Consider the following 25,797-nt stretch of genomic DNA (forward strand, 5'->3'; position numbering starts at 1 on the left):
CTGTGGTCAGCAGCAACTTCTCTCCTTCCCTGAAGATAGCCCAGAGAAAGGTGTGGTGGGATGGCTAGGGTGAAATCTCCACGGCTCGGGGCTGAGCTCCCTAGCCCACCAGGGATAACCACCACAATCCCACAGTGTGAGATGAAAGCTACTGTTTTGACCTGACATAGCGAGGTGTCAGCAACATGGTCCAAAGAGGCCTCTGTTAGTAGAAAACCGGAGACTTGGGGTATGTAGAGCAAGTCCTCACCTTTAGTGTTCAGGAGGGAGCAAGATGGGCAAACCCACTTACCACAACACACTCCTGGAAATCCAATGTCTTAGAAGGGTACAGACGTCTCTCACATTATGAGAGTGGCCGGGGATTAGCCTAGACCCATAGAATGCCAACTTCCTGCTAATAGACATGATTCACCTCTTAAATGTCACTTGTAACTCATCATAGACATGAAATTCCCCACTAGGTGTTGCATATCAAAAGACATCTTGGTATATGCTTTGCCATCTTGACACTTGTACATAACTTCAAAAAGCCATGACACCAATGATGACTACAAACGTGCTTTTTCATTTGTTTGTTTGTTTGTTTGGTTTGGTTTGGTTTTTGTTTTAAGTAACAGGGAAATGAAAAATGAATTGGTGAGGGGATTCCTCCCTTCTGAGGAGAGGCATCATGTTTCAAGTAGTCAGAAGGGGTGAAGGGTGGATGGGACTAGCATAAGGACTCTGGGAATCTGCAGAAAAACAAGATGGGGAAGAGGGGGTGCAGGTGATGACCAGGGAAGCTGAATGACACCATGTGGAAAAGAGTCCAAAAGAAGTATGAGCTCTAGTTGGCCAAAAATCATGAGAGACAAAATGAAAATCCATAATTCAGCTTAAGTCACACCCCATCAGGGGTTTAGAAGAGTTTGTGGTTTCCCATTTAACCCTTCCTCTCCTGGGGTTTCTGAGAACTAGAAATGCTTATCGATTATAATTCTTTAACTACAAAGTAATTTGAAATTATAAAAGTAATCCGTGTTCATTAAAAAAAAAAAAAACTGAATACAGATTGGTCTACAGTAAACCATGATCATTTTCCTATGGCTTCCTACCCAAACCCGCTCCCCGGGGGGATAAAACCTGATCAACAGTCTGCTGCACATCTTTCCAGACCTTTTCCTGTGTGTGCACAGAAGCATATTTAAAAAATGATTTTTAATTAAAAACAATACAAATCAATGAAACATCTCTACTTTGCAGTATGTCATGTCCAAGAGGCCTGACCTCCTGGGCTCAGCCGCGGAATAAGACACCTCCATCCATGTGATGGTGGTGAACTGAGTCGGGGCAAAGTATCTAAGGAGGAAGTAACAAGCCTCTCTAAGGACAGGCCTAAAACCCTCAGAATCGGCTGTCACCGTGCAATGGACATCAGCCTCTCATCAATTGACAGGCCTTCCTCCGGCTATAGGATCCTGACTGTAATTACAGGAAAGGCCAGGCCATAAAGATGGGGGGAGGAGCTAATTGATGAAAAGTTCAATGTGCTGACTCAAGGACCTATGGCCAAGCCTTCGGTTTCTTTTCCTCAAAAAGCCACTGATGTACAGCCCATTAAGCCAGGACCATGCAAACCCAGGAGATGAGGTATTTCCAAGCAAAGCACACGTGTGAGGCTCACATGCAAGACTCCTGGCCTTTGCTATAGAGAGGACTTTAGAGTGCTTCTGCCCAACAAAGGAATTTTCAAGAGGCACAACAGTGATTTGTTGCTGGCTTTGTTTTCTGTTGTGTGCTTATTGCTTTGTGTTCGTTTCATGTTTATTTATCAACCCATAAAAACGCAGAATGGAAAGACATGGCCATGAGTTTCAGACCTCCCCTCAGCCTCTGGTTCCCAACTTTGCTGCCTTCCAGCCTCAGCATAGAAGCCTGGAATCCAGGCCCTTCCAGGCTCAGCAAGGAAGTGTGCCATTCATCCACACAAATGGAGAGGAGATTAGAGATGGCCACTTACCATGCAGTGGGAAGAATGCAGGCTTTATAGGGTTAGACAACTATCTCAGCTGCAGGCTCTTGGCCTGTTTGCTGACCTATGTGCCTCCATGTTCTCATATCAAAAGTGGGGATAGGATCCTGTCAAGGAGTTAATTTATGTGAAGTGCCCAGAAAAGGTGTCATGTATTATACACATACATACATACCAGTATGTGGCTAGCGCTACCGAAGTATTAGCTGTATTTATTGTGTGGTTTTCATTGTCATGTCATTAATAAGAATTTGTAAAACACATGATTCTCTTTAAACATCCCAAAGATATTTTACAAATAAGCCAACTCACACTGTGGCAAGAATGACCTGATGCAATTGCGCTCTGTGCTATAAAAGGAAATAATGAACACACTCCTCAATTAGCCACCACAGTGGACATAGCTTGATGCAACATATATGTTCCTGAAACTTTGTGTGCATAAACCAAATTATACTTCCAATGAACTAGGTAAGCTTGCCATTGCAAAGGATCTTGCAAGGAATCCCGACTGTTCCAGGGAAGCTTCTTGACCAGAACAATGCTAGCCACCTTTCTCAATATGCAAATGCTTAACAATGGACATTTTTTTATGGTTGGAGAGGAGTATTAGGCCTGGGAAGACAAGGGAAATAGGCAACATATATTACCCCATTAGGTAACTGGCTCAAAGTTTTTCAGACTTCTTTCAGAAGGCAGGCCAAGTTCTGACAGGAAAACATCACTGGGAATCAGATTCCCAAAGGTATGACCATTGCACAGGGTGGGCCAGTCTGTACTCTGCAAGAAGAACTATGATGCTTTTATCAAAGTATCACTTTGCTAGGATAGTAGATAAGAAGTACCTCCCACACTGACTCCATGTGATTAGTAATGGTTACTTAGAGCAGTGTGGTGAGCAGGATTGATTAGTGATGTCTGTCACGGGTACAGGACTTGGGATGCCAACGCATGCACACGGCATACTCACCACTCCCGTACTCACAGTGCACAATTATTCAATATATGAGGGATAAAGTTCCCGGTTATTTGTCAAAAGGCTACAAACTGAGGGAAAAACACATTTTGATATGATGATGCATATTCTCTCAGAACCAATTACTTCCTGAATTATAACTCTGTAACTTACTGCAAATTATTCAGGGCACAAAGCACCACAATAAGATTTCCCTAAGCCAATATATAAAGAAAATTTCAACATAAATCCAGTCTCACTTGGGAAGTAATAAGGAAATACGAATTCTGTAAACACTTCCAGTAACAGATCTTGGGCTATGACCCTGAGGTCAAAGGTCAGAGCCCATCTCTTGCTTACCCTCAAGGTTCTGGAGGTAGCAAAGGACTCTTACATTATACAAACTCAACCCAACATGGATTGGAATATATTTGATTCCAACACACTGTGAGGTGGGTTTTATATACAATGACTAACATGAGGTGAGGGAGTTCTAGGAATGGGCTTAATTGTTAAAGCGTTACTGAGGTGGTCCCTCCAATGGACCATCAGGGTCAACTTGCCCAATGACTTGTGAATAAAAAAGAAACAGGAAATAAATGACTCAATATGAAGACACACACATTCACACACACCTTCAGAAGACACTTTTCCTTCACGACGTATGGCTGACCATAGGTGTCTCTCTCCATTTCTACTGGCCTTGTGCTCAAGCCCTCCCATTCTGTGCTTTAGGGAAGTATCACCCGCTACACTCAGATGTTCCAGTTGTGAGAAGAAAGCCAGGTGATAGTGTTACCCAGCAGCAGGTGGGCTGCATCTCAGTGAAAGGTGGAAAGGAAGCACAATGGCTGGGGTGGTGGTGCTTGGCTCTCCAGAGGCATCTGGTGCTCCACCCCTTCCTCAAATGACTGTTATTCAAAATAGCTTCATATGCTTACATCTTCTCCTGGGGTTTCAAATTCAGCTCTCATCTTCCAGCTTGCAAATAAAGAAACTCCAGGTGTGAGTCAGCGATTCCGAGTTTGATTGGATTTTGTAATCACTCCCACACACATGCAATGTGCTCTCTTATACTTCACTGAAAACAAGGCACTGAGCACCATTAGATCTTAAACACAGATCGACACGAAGGAAGGGAGACAATTAAACTCAACTACTGTTCACTGAGGGTGCCTGGCCAGGGTCAGAAATGGAATAAAGCCCGATCCTTTTTGCCTAAGGAGTGAGGCATGCAGTGGGAAAGATGACTGACCTGAAAAATCATGGCAGGGACGTACCCACAGTATCAGGGCAGCACCAGGGAGGGGGTAACCAGTTGTCTAGGTGAGTGAAGATCTGGGAAGGCTTTATGGAAGATATGATGCCAAGAACTGGGTTGTGAAAGATGAACAGGAGAGTTTGCCAACAGACAGGGAGGGGGAGACTGGGGTGAGGGCACAGCTAGGCACCAATGATCCAGTCTGAGCATAGCTCAGTTTGGCTGATGCACCAAGTTGACCAGTGGAGGGCAGGGGAAAGAAAGGGGGCTGGAGCAGGTGCCTCGGGCCGCATAAGGGATTTGTGAACCAAGCCTTGGAGTTCACAATGACTCTCGCATGGGCTCCTATAGTAAGTCAGGGCAGTAGGGCAAATGGTGCTGGGGAAAGGCTCTGAGCCACTGAATTCACTGAGCAACTGAGTGCTCACATTGGGGAAGAGAAATAGAAGGTTACTTTGGAAAGGGAATGCCCATACTTGAGGAGTCATCAGAGTTTGTGGCAGGATATGGAACCGAGGGAAAAATGGTTGGATGCCCCAGTGGCTGCTTTCCAATTCAAAGACATCTGAACAATTAGAAGGACTTTCATTTGATTTGGCCTCTACACAATGTCAAAAGGCCCTGTGTTGTTTCTCCTCTGCCCATGATAAGCCAGAAGTCTGAAATTAGTCCAATGTTGGAAAGAACCAAGTGTTCAAGGTCCTCTTGTGGAGAGTGTGAATCAATTTATAAGCACAACAGCAATGAGCACAAGACAATTCCACCAGTTCTGAGTGCCATCAGAGCCCGATGCGATTACCGAAGACGAAGGGAACCACACAAATACAGGCACCTTAATATTAGACTGGGTCGCTTTAAAATAGACTAATGAGACCTGAACATTAGTATAATGCCAAGTTATTACCATGTCACACACTATCAAGTACTTTCGGCACGCTTCTATTCATTCACGGCTGATGATCATCGGGACCATGTATTATCACCTAGCTATTTACCTTGTGTGCCCTTGATAAGGAAAAGTCAACCCCAAATAAAAGCAAACCCACATTGCAACCAAGAAAAAAAATTTTTTCCCAATCTGAACAAATCGTTTAGTGTAAAAATAAACAGAACTAGAAATTGTCTCTAATAAACTAATATTAGTCTCCCCAGAGGGTTAATTATGTCGCTCTGTATTTTAAGAAGAATGTAAATTGCCAGTTTCAACAGATGTTCTTTTAAAAGAATTGGTTATCTGGGAAATGATGGGTCTTTGTTAGAGCTTACCCCAGCGGAATATAAACATTAAAATCATCCGACTATCTGTCAGTCCCCTCCTCCCCCAACAACTGCTACCCACTCCAATGATACACCCTTTGGTTATCAGTAGCTTTAGTGACGAGTGCTCCAGCCAGAACCATGGTCTCAGATAGCAGACAACCTGTTCCAAGGATTTCCGAACTCCCCTTTGACATCGTGAAGACCCCAGAGCAGCACCTTCTCACCCTCCACTTCGGATGCTCCACTTTGGATGCTCCACTTTCGGTGCTCAGCCCATGGTCATTTCCATCTGATTCTTTTGCCCTGGAGAACAGGGCTCTGAGCTCAGGAAGAACTTTCTGGAAATATTAGTCCTGCCTGGATTTAGTTTAGATATTCAACCATGTAACGCACACGTTACACACATGCATGCATACACACTTGAAAAGTTCTTCCAAGGGAGGAATGAAACTTGGAGCATTACTGGAGAAGTGGTTAGAAGAGCTCAGAAACTTCCCTACTGCTCTCTCTCAAACGGCACTGAAATGTGTCTTATCAGGTTCACAGAGTGAGGGCTCCAGCTTGGGTATCTGGCCAACTGAAGAAAGAAAACACGCACCCGGCCAACGTGTATGACTGCCAACTTCACCTGACCTCATTTCATTATCATCCTGGTTAGACTCACTTCCTAGATAGGGAAACTGAGGCTGGGCAAGATTAATGACTCCTAGGAAAACTTAACAGAATGTGCTTTCACTATTGATCCGCTAGTAACAAGCATGAAATCTCGTTTCAACCAGAAAGGTAACTGTCTCTGAAAGGGCCTGCCCATGGTAGGACTTAGGCACTCTGAAAAGACCAGGAGGTTTTGGGTCCTACTGGCAGGAGGGGTCAAGGCAGCCTAGTGTCATTGAGGGAATGCCCCAGTGAGAGTGAGACCAAAAGACCAGCAGCAGTGAGGGGCTCACCCAAGGCCTCCTATGGAAAACAGCTGAGAAATATGCTGAATGTTCATTCTTTCATCTGATCGCTCAGATACTCTGCCACGGAGACATCGTTATGTCCATTTAACAGGTAAGGAAACGAACACTCAAAAAGATGAAATCAATCACTCCAGGGTCACCCCTGTCCCAAGTGCCCACAGAGAACATTCCAGCGTTTCCCTGACTCATGGCTTGCCCTATTGCACCACACTCACTGTATCAGATGATGTCAGAGGAGTACAGAATTCTCACGCCTCCCCCGCAGCAGCTCCAGAGGCTCTCGGATCAGCTACCCGAGAACCCAGGTGCAAGGCAGGGTGGTGAGGAATGGATCCCGTCATGTTCAGACATCATCCTAGCACACCCAGCTGGAAAACCTGAAAGCCCTATGTCTGCAGAGGAAAACCCAGGAAAAGCTCAATGTCAGCCCTCTTGGGGTGGAAAAAGGGCTTGGGTTCCCCACTGTGTAGGTTAAACATGGTGTGATTCCAGGACCAGCTTTCAGCTAGAGTAGGATATGAACGGTGCCACCAGAATCCGGCTCCCAAAACTTGCTACACTCCTGGGAGAGAGCTTGGAGGATCCACAAAGCAATCCCGAAACTCATTCTGCATGAACTGCTGAGATATCAGGTTATCAGGATAAGGAGTATTATCTGAAAAGACTCGTTTCCCATATCCTCTCCATCCTCAGCCAAAGGCGGTGGGGAGCTGCATGAGGCCCACTCCCCAGGCCGCAGAGAGAGAGTTGCGTACTCCAGGGCTCAGACACCAGTCTGTGACCATAGCAAGCAGCAGTCTGGGAAGGAAAAGGCCCAGGTCCACCCACCCTGCAGGGCCCTTTTCTGATAATGTCCATACTTCTGCTGGAGCCTGGGGGACATGGGCTAGTGATGCCTGGGTCACTAGCTTTTCTCCCTCCAAACTAGTACCCCTGCACAGAAGTTGATTGGGTGATACAAAGCTATTTTATTCCCAATTCTAGTTGTTTTAGGGGCTAGAGGTTCTTGGAAACCAGAGGGAGAGAGGGTTAAATGTAATGAGACAATCTCTATTTTTCCTTTCCTGTACATTCTAAATACTTAAGAACAGTGGCTCTAGAATGTGTGTTTTGCACCCCTCTCCTCAGAGGCAATTTGGCAATATCTGGAGACATTTTTGATTATCCCTCCTTGTACAGAGGGCTTGCTCCTAGAATCTGATGAATAGAGGCCTGGGATACTGCTAAACATCCAAATCACGCACAGAACAGAACCCCACAACAAAGAATGACCTGGCACTGGATGTCAACAGTGCCAAGGCTGAGAAGGTGCCCAGTCTTACCAGGAGCTTCTGCAGGAAGCCTCAGTGAGAGAACAGGCTAGCCATGACTTTGAGTTTTCCAAAACCTGAGTGAATGGTGGTCCTGATGTTATAATGCCATGCAAAGATGTCACATTAATAAGTGACTCCCTTCAAACGTGTGGGCAGGTCCTTAATAGATCTCATTAGTTCGGATTAGTAGATGGGATGCGGAGTTGTGCAAACAATTCCCAGAGGCTCAGCTCTGCTGACGCCTCTGTTTTTCAGGGGGGGAAATAACCACATCCTTGCTTTAGTCATTCAGGGAAACCTAGCACCTGTCTATATCAACATGTTCGGGATGAAAAAAAAAAAAAAAAACCCACAACCTGGAAAAAAAAGAGATAAATTATTTATCCAGCATAAATATTAAAGAAAATTGCAAAACATAGTCTGGTGTCACCATGCTGTTGTTACAGAATCATCTCGTTATAGCTTCTGGCAAAATACTGTTGTCCTTAATATCAGTACAACAGAATCGTCTGGGATGTACCAGTCAGGGTACATGTGTCTGCTTGCTGTCGAGGACACTTAGCAGCATGCCAACGGCTCGTCACACCCCAGCAGAAAATGGTGCGGGGATGCCCTGTTAGGAATGCGCCTGAATTAGGAATAGATCATGAACTCCATCCGAACCCAGGATGCAATTTAAAGCTGGCAGTCAGTCAAACACACGGTGCTGCGTTGCAGCCGGATCTAACCGACTCCAGAGAGCCAACTGCTAAATCTCCAGGAATTTTATGAACTGGCTGTTGGACACACCCACTGTTAAACATTAAATTACAGAAACTCACGATTAAATAAGCTATATTTTAAAACACACACACACACACAGGCAAGAAATACTCAAAACTCACTACTTCTGAGTAATTACAGTGTACTTGGCTATTTAGCTATGCTCTTGAGGTTGTGCCTATTGGGTCTGCAGAGTGAAAGTACCTAGAAATAGTATATACCGCTGACATGGGAGTATGCACCCCCGTGTTGTCTAGCTTGCTGCTGGCCCTGGCGTATTTACACCGCGGTAATCAGCAAGCGCTGAAACACAGCGGCTGCGGCCCTCCCCGAGAGCCGGTTGTTCACGGCCTGCTGGCACACCATCACATGCCCCCTCGCCCCCACCCAGACGTGAGGTATGTGGTAGCAGCATTCACAAAGGGATCTTGTTTTCCAGTAAAGCGTCTCTTGTTCAAAGTTTAGCAAGCTGTTTACAGCGGGCTACACGGGCTCCTAGGTAACCAAGAAGTTTAATAAATCTGTATGATGATAATTAAACACTGTAAATAATTTATCTGCTGAAGCTTCCTGGCTGGCCCGTTCTGCCTTTGTAGAAAAGTGATCCATGCTGACATTCTGAATAAGGTTGGCAAAATAAGTGCAGTGAGGAGTGGCGGTGGAAAGTAGGTTTGCTCTCAATAATGTATGAAGCCCCATGCTGGGGAGAGGGGGCCTCGGAAAAGCGGCTCCGTGGCAATCTGTTCTTTCATCTGGAGCCGGCTTCCAGGCGGAGGTGCTGCCCCACATCAGAAGCACAATTGCTCGCTTGTGAGCAGATGTCCTTCACGCACTGGGCAGCGCTCTTTCAACACAGCTGAACAAATGCACGCCGCAAGACAGGCCCCCCTCACCATTACCGAAAGAACACTGTATATATTAATTTAGCAGGTTGTTGAATAACGCTTGGAAGGGGGATTTATGAAGTAGAAAAATCATGCGGTGAGGCAAAATGACTCTCCAACCAAATGGGAGGAAGAAAGGGGGTTCGGCTTCCAGGCAGGGTGAAGTGGAGAGCGTCTAACAGAATCCCAGCCCCAAAGAGACACCCGGGCCTGGGCTACCCCAGGAGTCAGGCATGGCCCAGGTGGGCAGGCCCCATGCAAAGCCGCCCTTTCCCATCCACTCCCCACGAGGCTGTTCTTAACAGAAAATGCAGTCTGGTTACAGCGGGCAGCTCGGAGAGGCTTTCGTGGGGGGACACGGGGGACGGGAACTCTGCACGGGCTGCTCAAGTTTGCTCCGAGCCTACAAGTGCTCTGAACAATACAATTCCTTTTTTAAAAAGTGCGTGTAGCCCTGGGCCTGTGTTCAGCTGACTTGTTTCCTTTCTGCTTGGGCGCCCGCATGGGGTCCTCCCACCATCGCCCCAGCTTACTCTGGGGGGCACCCTGGGGTCCCAGGTGACCCCACTCAGGCCCCCTTGCACGTCTGTCAGCCTCCCCAGGGGGCAGAGCAGAGCACAGGGGCACGAGCGGTGCAAGCGGACACCCTGAAAGGCCAGCGGCAAGACGACCCCCAGGAGGCGGCTCTCAGAACACTGGAGGCAGTGGGTCACCCCTTCAGATTCTCCTCCCTCCGCCCCCATCCATCTTCCAGAACCATGACACCAGGACAGCTTCGGCAAACTCCATCGTTTCTCCGAGGCTGACAGAATTTGGTCCTCTTCCTAGATGTCATTTTTTGGGGAAAAACTATCTATTTTACCTAAGGAAGGTAAAAGTAGCAACCTGCTGAGCGAGCCCAACCTTTAAAGCCCTGCCTCCACTTCTACACACAAATACTATTGTTTTCCACCTTGATAATTATGAAATTGTGGTGTAAAACCCAACTTCTGCTTAAGTATGCGTGATTATTAGAGTACAAGTCAATTGTGGATAACACGCAGATATAAATGCAGCTAATAAGTCTTACTGTAATGATTAATCAATTTATGAATACATTATTTAAACTAATAGCTCAGGTAGGGTATCTTAAACAAGTTACAGAGTACATCGACCAATTCAAATACCAGCTGCAGGATCAATAGCAAACTGTAAGTAAACTCTAGGGAATAGGTATACTTGCAAAAAAAAAAAAAAGAAAGAAATCTGTGAACAAAAGAGTCTTGGATGAAGGAAATCTACAACAATTTCAATTTTTAAGACAGATGCAGAGCATTTTATTATATGTCAAAGCTTAAAGGCAAAGGTAAAAAAGTGTATTACTACAAATTTACCCCTTTTTCAACATATGTAATCATAATTGAGGGCAGCTCATAAAAAGATATGTTTACACAAACTTTTGCATACATTTGCAGACAGAATTCATGAAAGTTAATTCTGATTCCTTATAAAAATCATACATTAGGTTCATTTCATTGAACAGTGGCATACTTATTTATTTATCTACAGATATTCCTTTCACAGAAAAATACATACATACACACACACACACACATATATACACACACACACATACACACACACACACATATCTAAAAGGTAAGAGTAGCAATTTTCCTGAAAAAGGCCCACGTTCCAACTGAGACACCAGGGCACACCTGCTCTGTTAGAGCCGCAGAGGTCCCCCCGCTGGGAACCACAAGGGAGTTTTTGTGAGCCACACAAACCGTAGAGTTTGCACTCCCTCCCTTCCCCATTTTTTTTTCTTGTTGTTGTTGTTTAATTAAGACTAATTAATGTGAGTTTAATAAATAAACCAAAAGGGCCTTGATTTCCAAAGGTGTGATATTTTATCACAGTTACAAGTGATGCTGCATTTTAAAAAATTAATTAGTTATCTTGTGAGACCGGCCACACATTATTGAGTAACTAACGGCGGCTAAGTGAAACAGATGAAATATTGGTAAGCGATGCAGCCCACAGTATAAGTATGTGAAGAAGGTCAGAGGTTAATCCCTATTGATTTTCCAAGTCTGCGTACAGCACCGCTGGGAAAGGCCGGTTCTGTTGGCAATCAGCTAGCACAAATACATTATAAATCTTACTGTCCGCCTTCACTGATCAGCGCCACTTACTTCCTTCACTAAAGACCATTAAGAAACTACTGGAAAGAAAAAAATATCTACCCAGATGCAGGTAAAAAGGAAAGCATTTTCAAAGTCTCCCATGCCAGAGAATGCTCTGCAGATGGAGGACGTCCCCCTGAAAGCCAAGGCGCACTTCCTGGGGGCTGGCTGGTCTCTCCCAGAGAAGGGGACACGCTGATACACGGCGCATCTTTCATATGACACCAACACCAAATCACACACGTGAGAGCGGCTTTCACACTTGAGTGTCTGGAAGCGGCAGAATAAAAGGGAAGAATGAGACACTCACCAACGTCCACAGAGGCACTTCCATCTTGGTTTTATGTAATTTTGGCCTTGGCACAACCTTGATGTTAACCCAGAGTAAGCTTCAGTGCCCCTCACATTTGCGGGCTCCTCCCCAAATTCCCTACCAAATGTTTTACCTTTTCCTAAAGTGGTCCCCCTGATGTGCATAGCTCTAGCTCCCACAGACTGGGTGCTCACCTCCAAACCACTTCCAGGAACATGTATGGGTGCCCCTAGCTTCTTCATGCCTTTCTCTTCACAGAGGGTGCCATGTACCTCCTGTGGGCCTGACACTCTTTCTGAGCACAACAAAACAGAAGAGTAAGACTGGGTCCCTCTTCGAAAAACCAAACACATGCTCTTCGTCAGACCATCGACTCTCACACAGCATGATCCTGGAAAATAGTCTTGGTGCTAAGAGGCACTTTGTCACCAGCTGTGTGACACTGAGCTAATTACTTAACCTCTCTGAGCCTCAGTTTCTTCGCCGTTAGAAGTCCAGGTAATAATAGTAGCCACACCAAAGAGTGGTCAGGAGATGAGAAATCACACGTAAAATACTTAGCACAGGACCTAATAAGCATTTGGTAAATACTGGTTAATTAAAAAAAGAAGAATTGTGGAGCTATTCGACACTGGAAAAACCAAGTGACCTCTTTCACCTCTGCTTCACTAACAGGGATTGCAGAATTATGATGTAAAAAAATACGGTGCCATCTGTTCCACCATACCATCCAAACAGACGTGTCCTATCCACCTACTTCTCAGAGTGGGTATCGCAGTAACAAGCAGGTTCTAAGTTATTATTCTTGAGACATGGATTTGTTTTTAAAGCTCTCAAAAAGGCATATGAGAACAGACATGTACATGTTGGTAGGTCAGTATCAACCATGGATACAGAGGGAGTTAAGAAATCTTGAGGCAAGCAAGGGTTTCCTTTTGGCTCAGAAATTATAGATTTTATTTTAAAGTGCTAGCACCAGAAAGATGAATAAGAAAGGTTCATAGATACACATTATTTCTGCATGGTTTTTACAAACACAGCTCTCCTATCACCTTCACCTCCCCCCCACACACACACACTTTCTTTCTCCCCCTCTTTCTCTGTCTCTCTCACACACACAAACACACATACATGTACGCTTCCCCTGCCCTGAGCAAAAGATTTGGCATGCTTGGAAAAGTTCTGGGTAATATTTCCAGAATGCAAGGAAAACCTCTATCTTTGCAATTTTCCAGACTTCTGTCAAGTAGGCTCAGTGCAATTATGTACCAGCATCAGAATGTATCTGAAAAAAAGTTTGGATACCTTCAAATTAAGGAGTGGAAAGTGGGGAGAGCTCTCCCACAGTTAATGATAAACAAAGGCACAACCAGCAAAGTTCTCATCAAAAGTTCAGTCTCTAAGCCATGACTCTTTGTTTCAATCAATGACTTTTTTCCCTCTTACAAAATACCTTCATTTCATGATTTTCAACTCTATTAAAAGGGTGTTCTTCCAGTGGGCAGAAGATAAACAGCAGGACCCAAATGAACAGTGAAAACCGAGACAGGCAGAGAGCACACAGTCTGCTTAAAACCTTAAAGATTCCCGACTGTTTTAATTGTGCACCTTTACCAGTAGGAAAAACTCAAGACAGATACTTCAGTATATGTCTGTGGTGTTTATTTATACATTATAAACTTGTATTCTTCTAATTAGCTACAATCACCAGGCATAATCCACGTCGAGAATTACCTTCATCATTAAAAATAAAAATAGTGCGTGCAATTGTACAACTCTTTGTGCTAATTTAGATTTTTGGATATTTCATTGATTTCTTCTAAGATCTGATCAAATCTCCATTGTGTTTGCCTAGTAACAGATGAAGGGCTCATATTAGGAGGAGCTGAACTACCAGTGACACCTTTTTATTTATTTATTTTTTACTTTTTTTTACTGCTTGCTTATATTTGCATTATAAATATTGTCTTCAAACATGGGTCTCTTTGCAGAAATCTTTTTAAGGCTTTTGCTCATTTTGCGACGGATGCTTTAGCTCAAACCAGATAATCTAATGTCTCAATCCATTTAACTGAGCTCACATGGGGAAACCATGATGCATTTTCCAATGCTGAAAGCCCAGGAGGAGCAGAGGCTCTGCTATGACCTCATGCCTAGGAAAACACCCAGCCTTACTTCGGGATGCTTTGCATTCGGCTCCTCACTATTGGAAGGCTGGGGAGGGCACCCACGTCAACATGTCTCTACAATTTTCTTAAAGATTAATCTCCTTAATTGAGAGCCTATATCATGAGGCAGTTAAGAGGAAGGACCAGGAGCTGGACCGCCTGAGTTGGAATCTAAGTTTTGCCACCTTGTTGCTCAGTGTGCCTGTGTCCTCATCTGTAAAATACGGATGAGAGTACTCATCCTACTCCATAGGAGATGAGAAAGGATGATATATGTGAATATATGTGAGTATGCACAGACCCCTTAAAACAGTAGTACCCACCACCTGGTAAATGCATGGAGACATTTAATAACACGGGGAGGAATTTAATGGATAAACAGACGTTGTAATATTTTTCTTTGGAACCGTAATGGGTCATTCTTCACACTTTGGAGACTTCTGCTTTAGAGCAGCACTACCCAATAGAGGGCTCTCCTGTGACAGAAAAGTACTCCATGTCGGTACTACCAAATATGGCCACCACTGACCACGTGTGGCTACTGAGTATCTGAAATATGGCTAGTTGTGGCTGAGCAACTGAATTTTTATACCAATTAATCAATTTTCATTTAAATTGCCAGGTGGGGCTAGGGGCTATCATATTGGACAAAGAAACTCCAGAAGATTGACTATTCTAATACCCTAATATGATGCAGCTCAATCCTGTAATCCATCAGTTGCCTCAGAAAAAAATAGGGCTTCTTGGATGAGATTAAGCAATCCTGCTTCTGGGCTCTGAGGCCAAGAGAACCATCACTTTTATCCTCTCAGGTCTCTTAGATGCCTCATTTGCTTTGTCATTGGCTGTACTGTCTTCAGGAAGGGGCAGTGATTAGGGGCACTGTTGGGTCCACATCATTAGAGGCCTCTTATTTGTGCTGGTTGGGCTTTTCCTAACTCAGCCTGACTTTCGTTCCTGGTGTGGAACTCTGAATCCTGCCTGTGGCCACTGTCCAGGCTCTCAGGCCAGATACTTACACCACTTTTTTAGGTACACTGGCCCCTGTACTCAACTTGCTGATGACTGCCCACATTCTACAGATGGTCCTCTGTGTCAACCCTTCCTATGACAACGGCCACCCAATTCTCAGGAGGCAACCAGACCAATGTCAATCAATTCTAGGGAAAAGGACATGCCACCTCCATTTTTACTAGGTAAAGTATCTTCTTTTATACTGTCATACCACAAAGCAGTGTTTCTCTACAGTAATGTTAGTTACATAAAGTCCAAATAAATTAGAGATATAAGTAAAAAAAGCTTTCAACATTATAATGAATGTTATAGCCCAAGGCTGAGTAAGCCCAAGGCTGAGGTGGGTCTCTGTTTCTCTTTGTTAAATTTATTCACATATGCCTTTGTCTTCCCCACTAGATGAGATTCTTGAAGGCAATGACTGATCCAAATTCAAATTCATATCCCTAATGTCTTAAGTAGTGCCTGACCATTAGCAGGTACTCAATATATATCGGATAGGTGGATGGATGGATGGATGGATGGTAGAAGATGAATGGATGGATGAATGGATGGATGTATGGGTAGATGGTAGATGTATGGATAGTAGATGTACGGTAGATGGATGATAGATGGATGGATAGTAAATGGATGGATAGTGGTTGGGTAGATGGATGGATGCATGCATGGACGGATGAATGGATGGTGATGGTGATGGTGGGATGGATGGAACTGTGTAGTGCTGAATCGTATGTCAGTTCCAACAGAGAGAAAAGAAACAATTCAAATACTTAGCCCTTCTTACCAAGATTTGTTTTTTCTTTTCTTTTTCAAATACTCTTACCTTACTGGAAACAGAGCATTGCTAAATCCTACTTATGCTTCAGGAAGGCTGGATACCCATGTTTGTGGCTCCTACAGCCATGGAATTTATGCTCCATTGATCATAGCAGGCTAGTAACTTCTACAGAATGACAAAATGAAAGGAAAAGAAGAGGCCATGATGGAAACATCTAAACCAAATGAAATACTGAAAATAAGTTACTGACATTACATTATAGATTCACCTTACTCAGAAAGGACTTGTCCAAGGGAAGGAGAGAAAGAAACACACCTCACTGCCAGAACCAGCTGTCTAGTTTGAACTGGTAGGTTGCTGAGCACACATGAACACACATGCATATTCATAGGTACCACAGGAAACAGAGCACCTTTGGAACCACCATTAACACTCTCTCTGGCCAGGGGTGCAGCGAACCAGTAACTCAACAGCCCCCTTGTGGCCTGGAAGAATTAATGCAGCTTCCAAAGGTATGAAGGCTGTTCTTGGGGTGGAGTGGGACAAGGGGAGGGAGCACGGAGCCCTATGACAGGAGGGAGATACCACCTGAACCATCTGTAAAGATGTTCCACTCTACCCTGTTTTGTGAAGGGAGGGCAGCGCTTTTTCCTTCTAGAGTCTGAGAAGGAACCCCAGTAAATACGCCTATTCAAACTAACACGTGCTTAAAGAAGAAACAGATCAAATGAGCTCAGTATTCCCATTTAAAAATATCATTTAAGGGAATTTTAAGCTGTCTGTGAAGATGGATACACTGTGTTTGTTTTCTACATTAATGAGCTATAAAAAGAATGGAATAGGCCATAAATACAGTATTTTGTAACAGCCTTTACTAAAAATGCTACTACTTGTGTTTATCATTTATATCCTTGTATACAACCTCAAAATTGATTACACTTTAAACCGTACATAACTTGCTGTGTTTTTCATTTTGTGCTATACTACAAACATTTTTATAACTCAGTTAATATATTCCATATTTTGTGTTCTTATTGATTATGAATATTTCTTTAGGGGATTTTATTGCTTTTAAAATAACAAATGTTAGGTATTAAAAAATAGAAAAACCTATTGCAGCCTTTATATTTTTCTTTCCCCTGGTAATTCTAATACATACATTTTAGCACAAACATAACCAGAATATCTTTCTCTGTATCTTTTATACTACCCCACACTAAAATTAAAAATCTCCTAATATAGTGCATAGTAAAAGAATCAGATTTTTCAAAGGAAACCCACCATTTAATGTGTTGGACTTGAATTCATAATCTTTTCCTTCTACAATTAAAAAATTAAAGTGCCAAAAGATTATCCGCACGTAACATGATGGTTTTACATCAAGTATATATTATCTTTACTAATTGCCATTTCCGTTTATAGGCTGAAATATGATTTATATATATGATATGATTTCACTATTAATTATCAAATTGAAAAAAATAAAATCTCACATTATAAATTCTCTCCTGGAAATTAGTTTTATTATTTTTTCCATAATCCTATCACACAAGCTATAAGTGCACTGCGGCATGAACACTTTAATTTTTCCAGTTAGTTTTAAGCAAGCCCAGAGGTGAGGTTTAATAAGGATCAATGGCACTTTATCTGGGACAGGGCCTCTTCACAGCATGCAAATTACACAGTAACACTTAAAAAAAGAAATAGATTTAATTAAAAAAAAAAAGTAGAACCACAGGCTCTGGAAATTCAATTAAAGGATTTATGCAAAGGTTTGCTAGGTTTTTATATGCAGTTACTGCTTACATAATGAGCTTTTCATATTAAAAATCAATAGGTAATCTAGACTAGAAGATCATCCCCTTAAATACATTTTTGAAATCAATTTGAAAAATAGTCCATCAACTGCTTGTGACTACTCTTGCTGCTTCGATTACACTAAAAGCAATATTTAGATTGTAAGACGTGCTATGGAATATCTATGCTTGGATATTGCTTTCAAGGGCTCTTATACTTTTGAGAGCCTAAGATGATCACCTGGTAATTCAAGATTGTGTTAAATGTATAAATAATTTATTTAATTACCAGAAAAAGCCTACAGACACAACCCTGTGGTATTTATAATGGTTAAATGAAAGGAAAACAAGAGAAGAAAAGAAGGATGTGAAGGAAGAAGGGAGACAAGGAAGGAAAGGAGAGACAGAAGCAGGGAAATAGTGGGGAGCCAGGAGGGAGAAAGAGAGAGGGAGAAGGAAGAGAAAGGAACACAACAACCTCTTCTGAATTAGTCCTTTTGCTATCTCAATCGCCTATTGTGTGTTGGCTACTTAGCACTTGGAGATATGCATTTCACTTTAAAACTCATTTAGACCTTCAACTAAGGAAGCAATTAGCTAACTCTAACTTAAGCGGACTTTCTATCCTCTGTGATAATGGAGGACAGGTCATGAAATGAAATGAAAGCCAACAGTCCAATTCTGCCCAGCAAGTCCCCAATCCCTCCCTCCCAGCCACGATGTCACTGGACATGGCAGCAATTAGAACACGTGAGACAGGTTTCCAGGGGCCCTTCCCGGCAAGCTGGAAAAGGATGCTCGTGGACAGAAAAGGAACTTTCATGTCATCAAAACGAAAAACACGGCTCAAGTTATCCCTATCCGAAGTCAGCCTGGTAAAAACAGGCCGAAACTTTACAAAGGACTCACGTTTACAACAAAACGACTCTTTAGTCTCTTCTGCAAGACTCTGGGAAGAAATAAGCAATGTATTTACAACACCACATTTATACATCCAACAAAAGCTCCTGTCTCAGGAAAGGTGAAGCTGACACAGCCAACCCGGGTGATGGAGGAATCCATCCACAGAACGACGATGCCCCTGTGCTTGGCATGCAAGGTGGAGAAGATGAAGACAAAGGCGAGCATGAGACGGGGAAGCAGCCCCTGACCTCTCAGCTTCTGGTGCTGGGCACTGGGTGTTTTCCATGCACAGTCCCACCACAGCCTACTATGAGCCTGCCTTTCTCTGCAATGTGCCTACCTCTCCATGCTGAGAGAGACTTTAAGGCCCAAGCACCAAGCATCAGCTTTATCAACCCTACATTCACGTACCTGGCAAGTACTTGTAGAATGCCTAGCATGTGTGAGGCACTGCCAGTTGCCAGTGGCTACAAAGACAAATCCAACAGATCCTGCATGCTTACACAGATTAAATATTTCTGTGCATACAAAGTATTCCCGTTAAAAAAGCTACATTTATAAGAAAGAAATAAGAAGCAAAGCACTGGAAAATAAGGCATATCTTCAAAACATTATGCTACGTGAAAGAACCCAGTCAGCAAGAACCACGTATTGCATGACCCCATTTATATGAAATGTCCAGGATAGGCAAATCTACAGAGACAGGGATTAGATTAGTGGTGGCCTAAGGCTGGAGGATGGAGTAGGATATTGGGAGGTGACAGCTAGGAGGTACAGGCTTTCTTTTTGGGGTAATAAAAATGTCCTAAAATTGATCGCATTGATGGCTGTGCAACTCAGTGCATATACTACAAGCCATTAGGTTGTACACTTTAAATGAGTGATTGTTTGGTATGTGAATTATATCTCAATAAGGCCATCATTAAAAAAATAAGGTGCAGTTATGGATTGCAGTCTGCATAGTACTAGCTTTAAGGAAAGCAAACAAGAAAATCTGAAAATTAAGGAACCAGGTTGAAAATATATATGGAAAAAATATATATATATACTTATTTCCTACCCCATGCCATTCTGACAAATAAAACATCTTGAGTGTTCTCCAGAATATCTTCTGTGCCCATCAGTTTATAGCATGCATCAGGGTAAGATGTACAAACATAACGTATTGGCTCCCTATAGAAAGGAGCTGAAGTCAAAATAAGTAGAACCTTCTATTGCATGAAATGAAAGCATCAGTGTAAAATGTCCCAGGTTAGTATGATCAAAATGTCAAATATGAAACCGTTTGTAGCAATGTGAGAGGTGTTAGTAATGGAAGTTTGAACAATGTTAACACTTAAAATTTCAGCAGAACCATTTGGATCCATAAATGTATAAAAGTCATTTTACAGTGTGCTTTACAGTCACGAGCAAGAGCTGTTATAAAAGAAGACGCCCTCAATGTCACTTCATTTTCTTTTATTCTTATTATCACATTTAAATCTCTCTGTGAAAGTGGTCTTGATAGGTAACTTTATTACACATTTCAAGACTATTCATTCTGAACAGAACTTCCTCTGAGGAATTAACAGATAAAGAGAGACCACTTTCCCCTCATCATCCCTAAATTATCCTGCAACTGCAGAAGAGTGGAGCAGCAGCCCACATGTTATGAGGACTTGGTCAGCTATGCCACATGATGATGGCTCACTGATCTTAGAGGTGACTCTCTGTGGCCTGCGGAGAACGGCTGGTTGGTTGCAATGGTGCTTAGCTAACACGTTGCCATTGAACTTGCAGAGACCTGGGAGTAAAGAGTGGGGTGGGTAGGGAAAGTCAGGGGTGAGAGAAGAACTCCAAAAAGTAGCCCTGAGATCTGTATCAGCATTGAGAGCAGGAACACAGTCCGACCTTTCCTCATTTCATTGGGAGAGAAGGGACCAAAATCTCTCCTTAACTGCCACTACTCACAAGTAAATATATCACTTAAACTAGGTGTTGGCAAATTTGTCTGGAAAGGGACAGTTAGTAAATATTTTCAGCTTTGTGGATCACATGTTATCTGTTTGCAACTACTCAACTCTGCCATTATAAGGTTACGGCAGCCACAGACAATGCATAAGTGGATAAGCAAGCCTGTCCTCTGATAAAATGTTATCTATGGACAATCAAATTCAAATCTCATATAGTTTTCATGTATCACGAAGTATTAATTTTTTTTCTTTTAATAGTTTTCAGCCTTTTAAAAATATAAAAAGAACTCTCAGCTTACAGGTTACACAAAACCAGGCAGCGGGACAGATTTGGCCCAAGGCCCTAGTTTGCTGTCTCCTGTGCTAAACCACAGGCTAGCCAGGAAGGAGGTGGACCAGTAATCCACTTTCATTTGGGATGCATTTAGCCAATATACTGATAACAAAATGGTATGACTGTCTTCAATCTAGCAAAACCTGATGGCCTATGTTTCAAGTTGCATGCACTTTGCAGAAGAGCAAGATAACTTAGTTTCAACTAACAAAAATTCACAGTCTAAACTAAGTTTTTTCCTTATGAAACAATTATCAAGGCCCCCAAAGTTTTCCATTATTTAAAAATAGACAAAGGCCATTTTTAAACTGAGAGCTTTGAACTGTTCGGTACTGGAGACACAATGGCCTTGGTTTATGAGCTATGAGGCTGACCACGTGCCCTCTGGCCCTGCTTAGTAATTCCATTGTTGATGCAGCCAGCTATAGGAACATAACAGCAGCCAATCCTTTGTAGTGGTGCTTCTACATGGTTGGGGCTTTAATTTGAAATATACACAGTGGCTGATTTTACAGTGTGACTTTTCCCTCTTTCAACTTTGATTTTTCATCAGCCTTTAACCACTGCAGACATAGGTGCCTAAGAAAAACAGGTGTACAGGTTGGCATCAAAATAACTAATTGGAATGATCAAAGGACAGGATTTACTGAATAAAGCAGAGAGTCTACATTCTATTATATTTCTGAAGAAGCACACCCATAGTATATAAAGTATGTGTAGAGTCAAAAACTGATAACTGTTATCTGAAATAGTTTTCATGAGTGGGGTGGGGGGAATACTGCGATCTGATGTATTACAGAGCTCTAAAAGTTTATTTCCTAAGTCAGACATCTATCACATGATGATGTTTACACAATTCCTTGGCATGGAAAATCACAGTAGTAGTGATTGTAATATTGTTCCTAATAGTATTTTTTTTACTTAAGAGTGACAGAAACTGTAGCCTGGTTCAGGTCAAATGATGCTCAGGTACTAGCACCTATAGATTTTCATCTTCTAACCAATATGGCCCACATACAGATCTTTAAATACCATTAGGCAATTACCATAACATATATGTGTCTCAGTACAAAGTTACAGAGGAAAGGGGGTGATGATAATAAGAAAGCCAAGAAGTTCAAACATCACTTCAGCGACTTCACACCCGATGCAAAGTCCTGAGATCATATCCAACATCACCACAACAGAACTGCGCTGCTAAGAAAAATCGGAATGGCAAAGGAAGCCTTCCTGTGTTAAAACTTGTCACTTTCTAGAAACACTGCACTGGAGTATTTCCCACGTGAAGCAGAACACAATGCGTATTTGGCATCTCTTCAAGCAGACAAACGGGGCGAGGGATGACTTGCATTCCCAAAGAATTCTCACCCCTGAGGATTACCCAGAATCTTTCTTAAACCTGTATCCCCTACTCATAGTGGTATGTTTATCAGTGGTTGATTGGCAGGAGTCGGAGAGAAACAGATCCTGGATGAAGACACTTGCCTGACTGTTAGACAGCTGCTGACTCCAGGCTGTGGTCCTATGTGATAAAGGCCATTCCTGTCACCTCTCCCTCCTGTTTGTGGCTTCATGACAACAAGGAAGCGGCTGTGCCTGTCAGTGTCAAATCTACACTGCACATGGCAAGAAAGGGGGAGAAAAACCACCCACAGCTCTGCCTTTTCATCTAAGAGCAGAAAGTTTCCAAGAAGGCTGGGGCTGATTTCTGCTTGGACTTGTTGGCCACAACTGTCCCGCAGCCACCCTCAGTTGCTAGGGAGGCTGTGGAGGTGAGCAAGACACCTTGCCGATCTCCCCAGTGGGAGTCAACAGTGGCAGTTGGCACACTGGACAGTAAGGATGGGTTCTTGCTTCCCGAAGAGCCCAAGACAGTGGAGGGCAGGGAGCATACGGTCCATTTATCTCTGGCTATCTCCAGAGTCATCCACATGAAGAACTTTGGGGAGGAAAAAAAAAAAAAAAAAAAGAACTGAGAAGCCAAAGTTTGAGAAATCAAACAATCAGCCAGGGCAAAGATCTGCTGTCTGTTTACCCAACCCGTTTCCTCTTCTTCCTGAGCACACAGCGTGACTACACGCCCTGGCCTCTTACATTTCACAGATATGCCCCACTCCCAGGCCCTGTCCTTGGAGTACCCCCCACATGGGACAGCCACGTTCCAGCCTCTTCCACCAGCTTGCTGCACATGACCAATGCAGCCTTGGAAGCCGGGTGTGGAGGATGATGAACCATAAGAGGGAAAGAGCTTGGGTCCCTGAGTCAGCACCTGGGGGAGAAGTGCCTGCTAATCCAAAACAGTCACTTTGGACCTTATATAAAATCAATAAAGTTGACCATGTTTGAGCCACTGTATACATGTAAGCAGCTAGTGTTACCCTTAATAATACATCAGTCTGAGGCATATCCATCTGCTCCAGTCCCTGAGTGTTTCCCTCACATCTCTTTGGTTCTCATCCCAGGCTCCGCACACAGGCTTGTTTTAGAGCATCTCTAACTGTCACCCGGTGCCACCTCACCCCGGCTGCTGCGGCACACTCCTCTAAGGGGATGGTCTCCTCAGGAAAGCACACCTCCAGACATTTCTGCAATCCAGGCGTGAGACAGCACACAAGCCGACGCTGTGCTAGGTACTCGGAGGTGTCCCGGCAGCCTGCTAAGCTTTTTTAAAGTTCAGTTTCTTGCATCTTTTAACTAGGCCCCTTTTATCAAAAATCCCTTCTGCACACTCCATGATAGGCTTCCAGGGAATGTCTAGCTTGACACTGAATGGGTGATTTGTGACACGATCATCGTGCTGCATTGTGGAACTCTGTCCTCTCAATTTCTGAACCCTGGTCCCTTTGCTGTTCACTTTGTATTTGCCTTCAGCCCTCCTCCAGGTGCTATTGTGAGGAGATGCATTTAGTGGCTTAAGAGTTTGGCTTTTATAAGTTACTCTGAGCCATATTTCCCTTGTTCTCCTGCTCCTAGATGGAAAACAAATTGCATAAGGGAAATGGCTTTATAGTACCAGTCCTTAAATATTTTACAGGCAGAAATCTTGGTGGGTGGTTTGGAGGCTCAATTACCCTTCTCAGTAGAGGGTATAAATATCCCTAAGGGTTTACATAACAAACCCGCGGCGACTCCATGCCACTTAAAACTCTTAGTATTTACACCGGCCTCTGAAACCCATGACTCAGTGGTACTTGAGGATTTGAAAAAAAGGAAGGCCAGCAGGATGGCACAGGTGTTAAAACAGAATCAATCTACCCACGGGTCCATCTACTGAGAGACACAATAAAGACACCTAAGCCGTCGGATTATTAGGTGTAAGACATCACAATATTGAAAGTTACTCTCTTAAATAGACCTCTTTTTTTTGTTGTTGTTAGGGGTAAACAGGAGGTACCCCTGTTTACTTCTCATTTACCTCCTGTTAAATGAGAAGTCTTTGCAAGTGTTAGCTACTCAGAAGAAACCAGAGCAGATCTGCCATGATACAGAATTGGGTGGCTGCGGGTTGCTGCTGAGACCAACAAGGATTATAACTGCACCGGGCTCTGTCTCATTGGATTCATCCACAACCTCTGGAGGTAAGCACTGTTATCCCCACTTTATAGATGTGAATATAGAGGCTCAGACAGGCTCAGCCCTGGGTCTGTGAGCTAGTACAGAGGAGACACAGAATTTGTACCCAGGTCTGTTTTTTCCCTGTGTTTTTTCCACTTTAAGATCCTCTGTCAGGCAAGAGGGTCACTGATGTCTACATGGAAGAGCAGCCTGGCATCCCTTTTAATAGGAGCCCAGAAGGCACCTTGTGATGGCTCCTCTAGGACCTGCATTCTGTGGGATATGATATGTGGACACAAAAGGATGGATCCTGAAATGGAGTTTGAACTCTGATGGGTGGTACTCCCATGCACAGTTCTCTCTTTTGCTATTAATATAGAAAAAAAGAGTAAGACAGCCATTATGATCGGCCAGCAGTGGTGGAGTCTCTGAGTTTGGAGAGCCCAGCATTAAGCTCCCTATGGAGTTAAAACAAAACAAGACCAAAAAACAGCAGTCCAGAAGAGCATTTCTAAGCTTAAGGAGCAGATCTGTTCTGCAGAGAAAAGAAGCAGAACATGTGAGAGGTAGAAAGCCACAGAAAAGTAAAGATCCAGTGCAAAAAGGAATCCATGGGTACCCAGAGGCTGGGACAATTGGGACAGACTTTCTGAAGAAATCAGATCTGATGGGTGGCTCAGAAGGGAGTGGGGGAGAATGGACAGAAGACATGAATAGATAACTCTTCCCAAATCGTCAAGTCCTAAACAAGTGTTGGAAACAAACCCAAAGAGAAGATGAAGGCAACAGTGGAAAAAGCTGGGGTGCCCAATGTCACTGGATCTGGAGTCATTGTACATCCAGAAAGACAGGGCACCTGGAACGTCCCAATATGGCTCACAGAGTTTATACTAAGTATGTTCTTCTAAATTCTGGGAAGGGATGGAAAAAAGTTTCAGTGCTATGTCTGTTCCAAGCTTTTATCAGCACTAATACTAGTCCCCTTTTCCCTTAGAATTCTGAACAGAGGGAAAACAGACATTAATTAAGCAAAGCTTTATCTCTTTCTACTCTAATGAAAGCCAAGTTACAGTATATTTTTCCCCAAGATTTTTCTCCACTTAATGAAGACATTATCCCCGAGTTTTCAAAGTCACTTTACAAAAGAGCATTCAACAGACATTAAAGTCAGTTTAAACTAAAAAGTCTTTTTGAAGTCAATAAACAATAAAAGAACAATGAAAAGGGAGCTTTTGATGGTGCCTTAGTCTAAAGTCTTTAATTTCTGTTTTAATCTACACGATGCGTAAGTCTTGTATTCAAATATTCCTCACCTCTAGAATACAGTAAGCTTGAAGCAAATGTTGTGTCACGTATGTGTATATATGTGTCTATGTAAATACACCACACACATGCGCATACATACATA

The 25,797-nt window shown here is 43.2% G+C and overlaps 1 protein-coding gene across 9 annotated transcripts in view; it reads right to left on the reverse strand.

The window, feature by feature from the left end:
• WWOX (WW domain containing oxidoreductase) overlaps positions 1-25,797 on the reverse strand; it is a 952,562-nt gene that overhangs the window by 622,224 nt on the left and 304,541 nt on the right. Inside the window, exons 9-10 of one of the 9 annotated variants that reach the window (XM_038538234.1) lie at positions 15,895-16,014; positions 10,704-13,174 (exon numbers count right to left, since the gene is read on the reverse strand). The exons of 7 other annotated variants lie outside the window; for them this stretch is intronic. In XM_038538234.1, the coding sequence (XP_038394162.1) occupies positions 15,934-16,014 (81 nt within the window). In that variant the 3' untranslated portion in view covers positions 10,704-13,174; positions 15,895-15,933. Of the gene's footprint in view, positions 1-10,703; positions 13,741-15,894; positions 16,015-25,797 lie in introns of those variants that run through there. One more of the 9 variants, XM_038538235.1, reaches the window with a different exon arrangement.

The sequence above is a fragment of the Canis lupus genome, chromosome 5 (genome assembly GCF_011100685.1).
Source record: "Canis lupus familiaris isolate Mischka breed German Shepherd chromosome 5, alternate assembly UU_Cfam_GSD_1.0, whole genome shotgun sequence".
In the NCBI taxonomy this organism is placed as follows: Eukaryota; Metazoa; Chordata; class Mammalia; order Carnivora; family Canidae; genus Canis; species Canis lupus.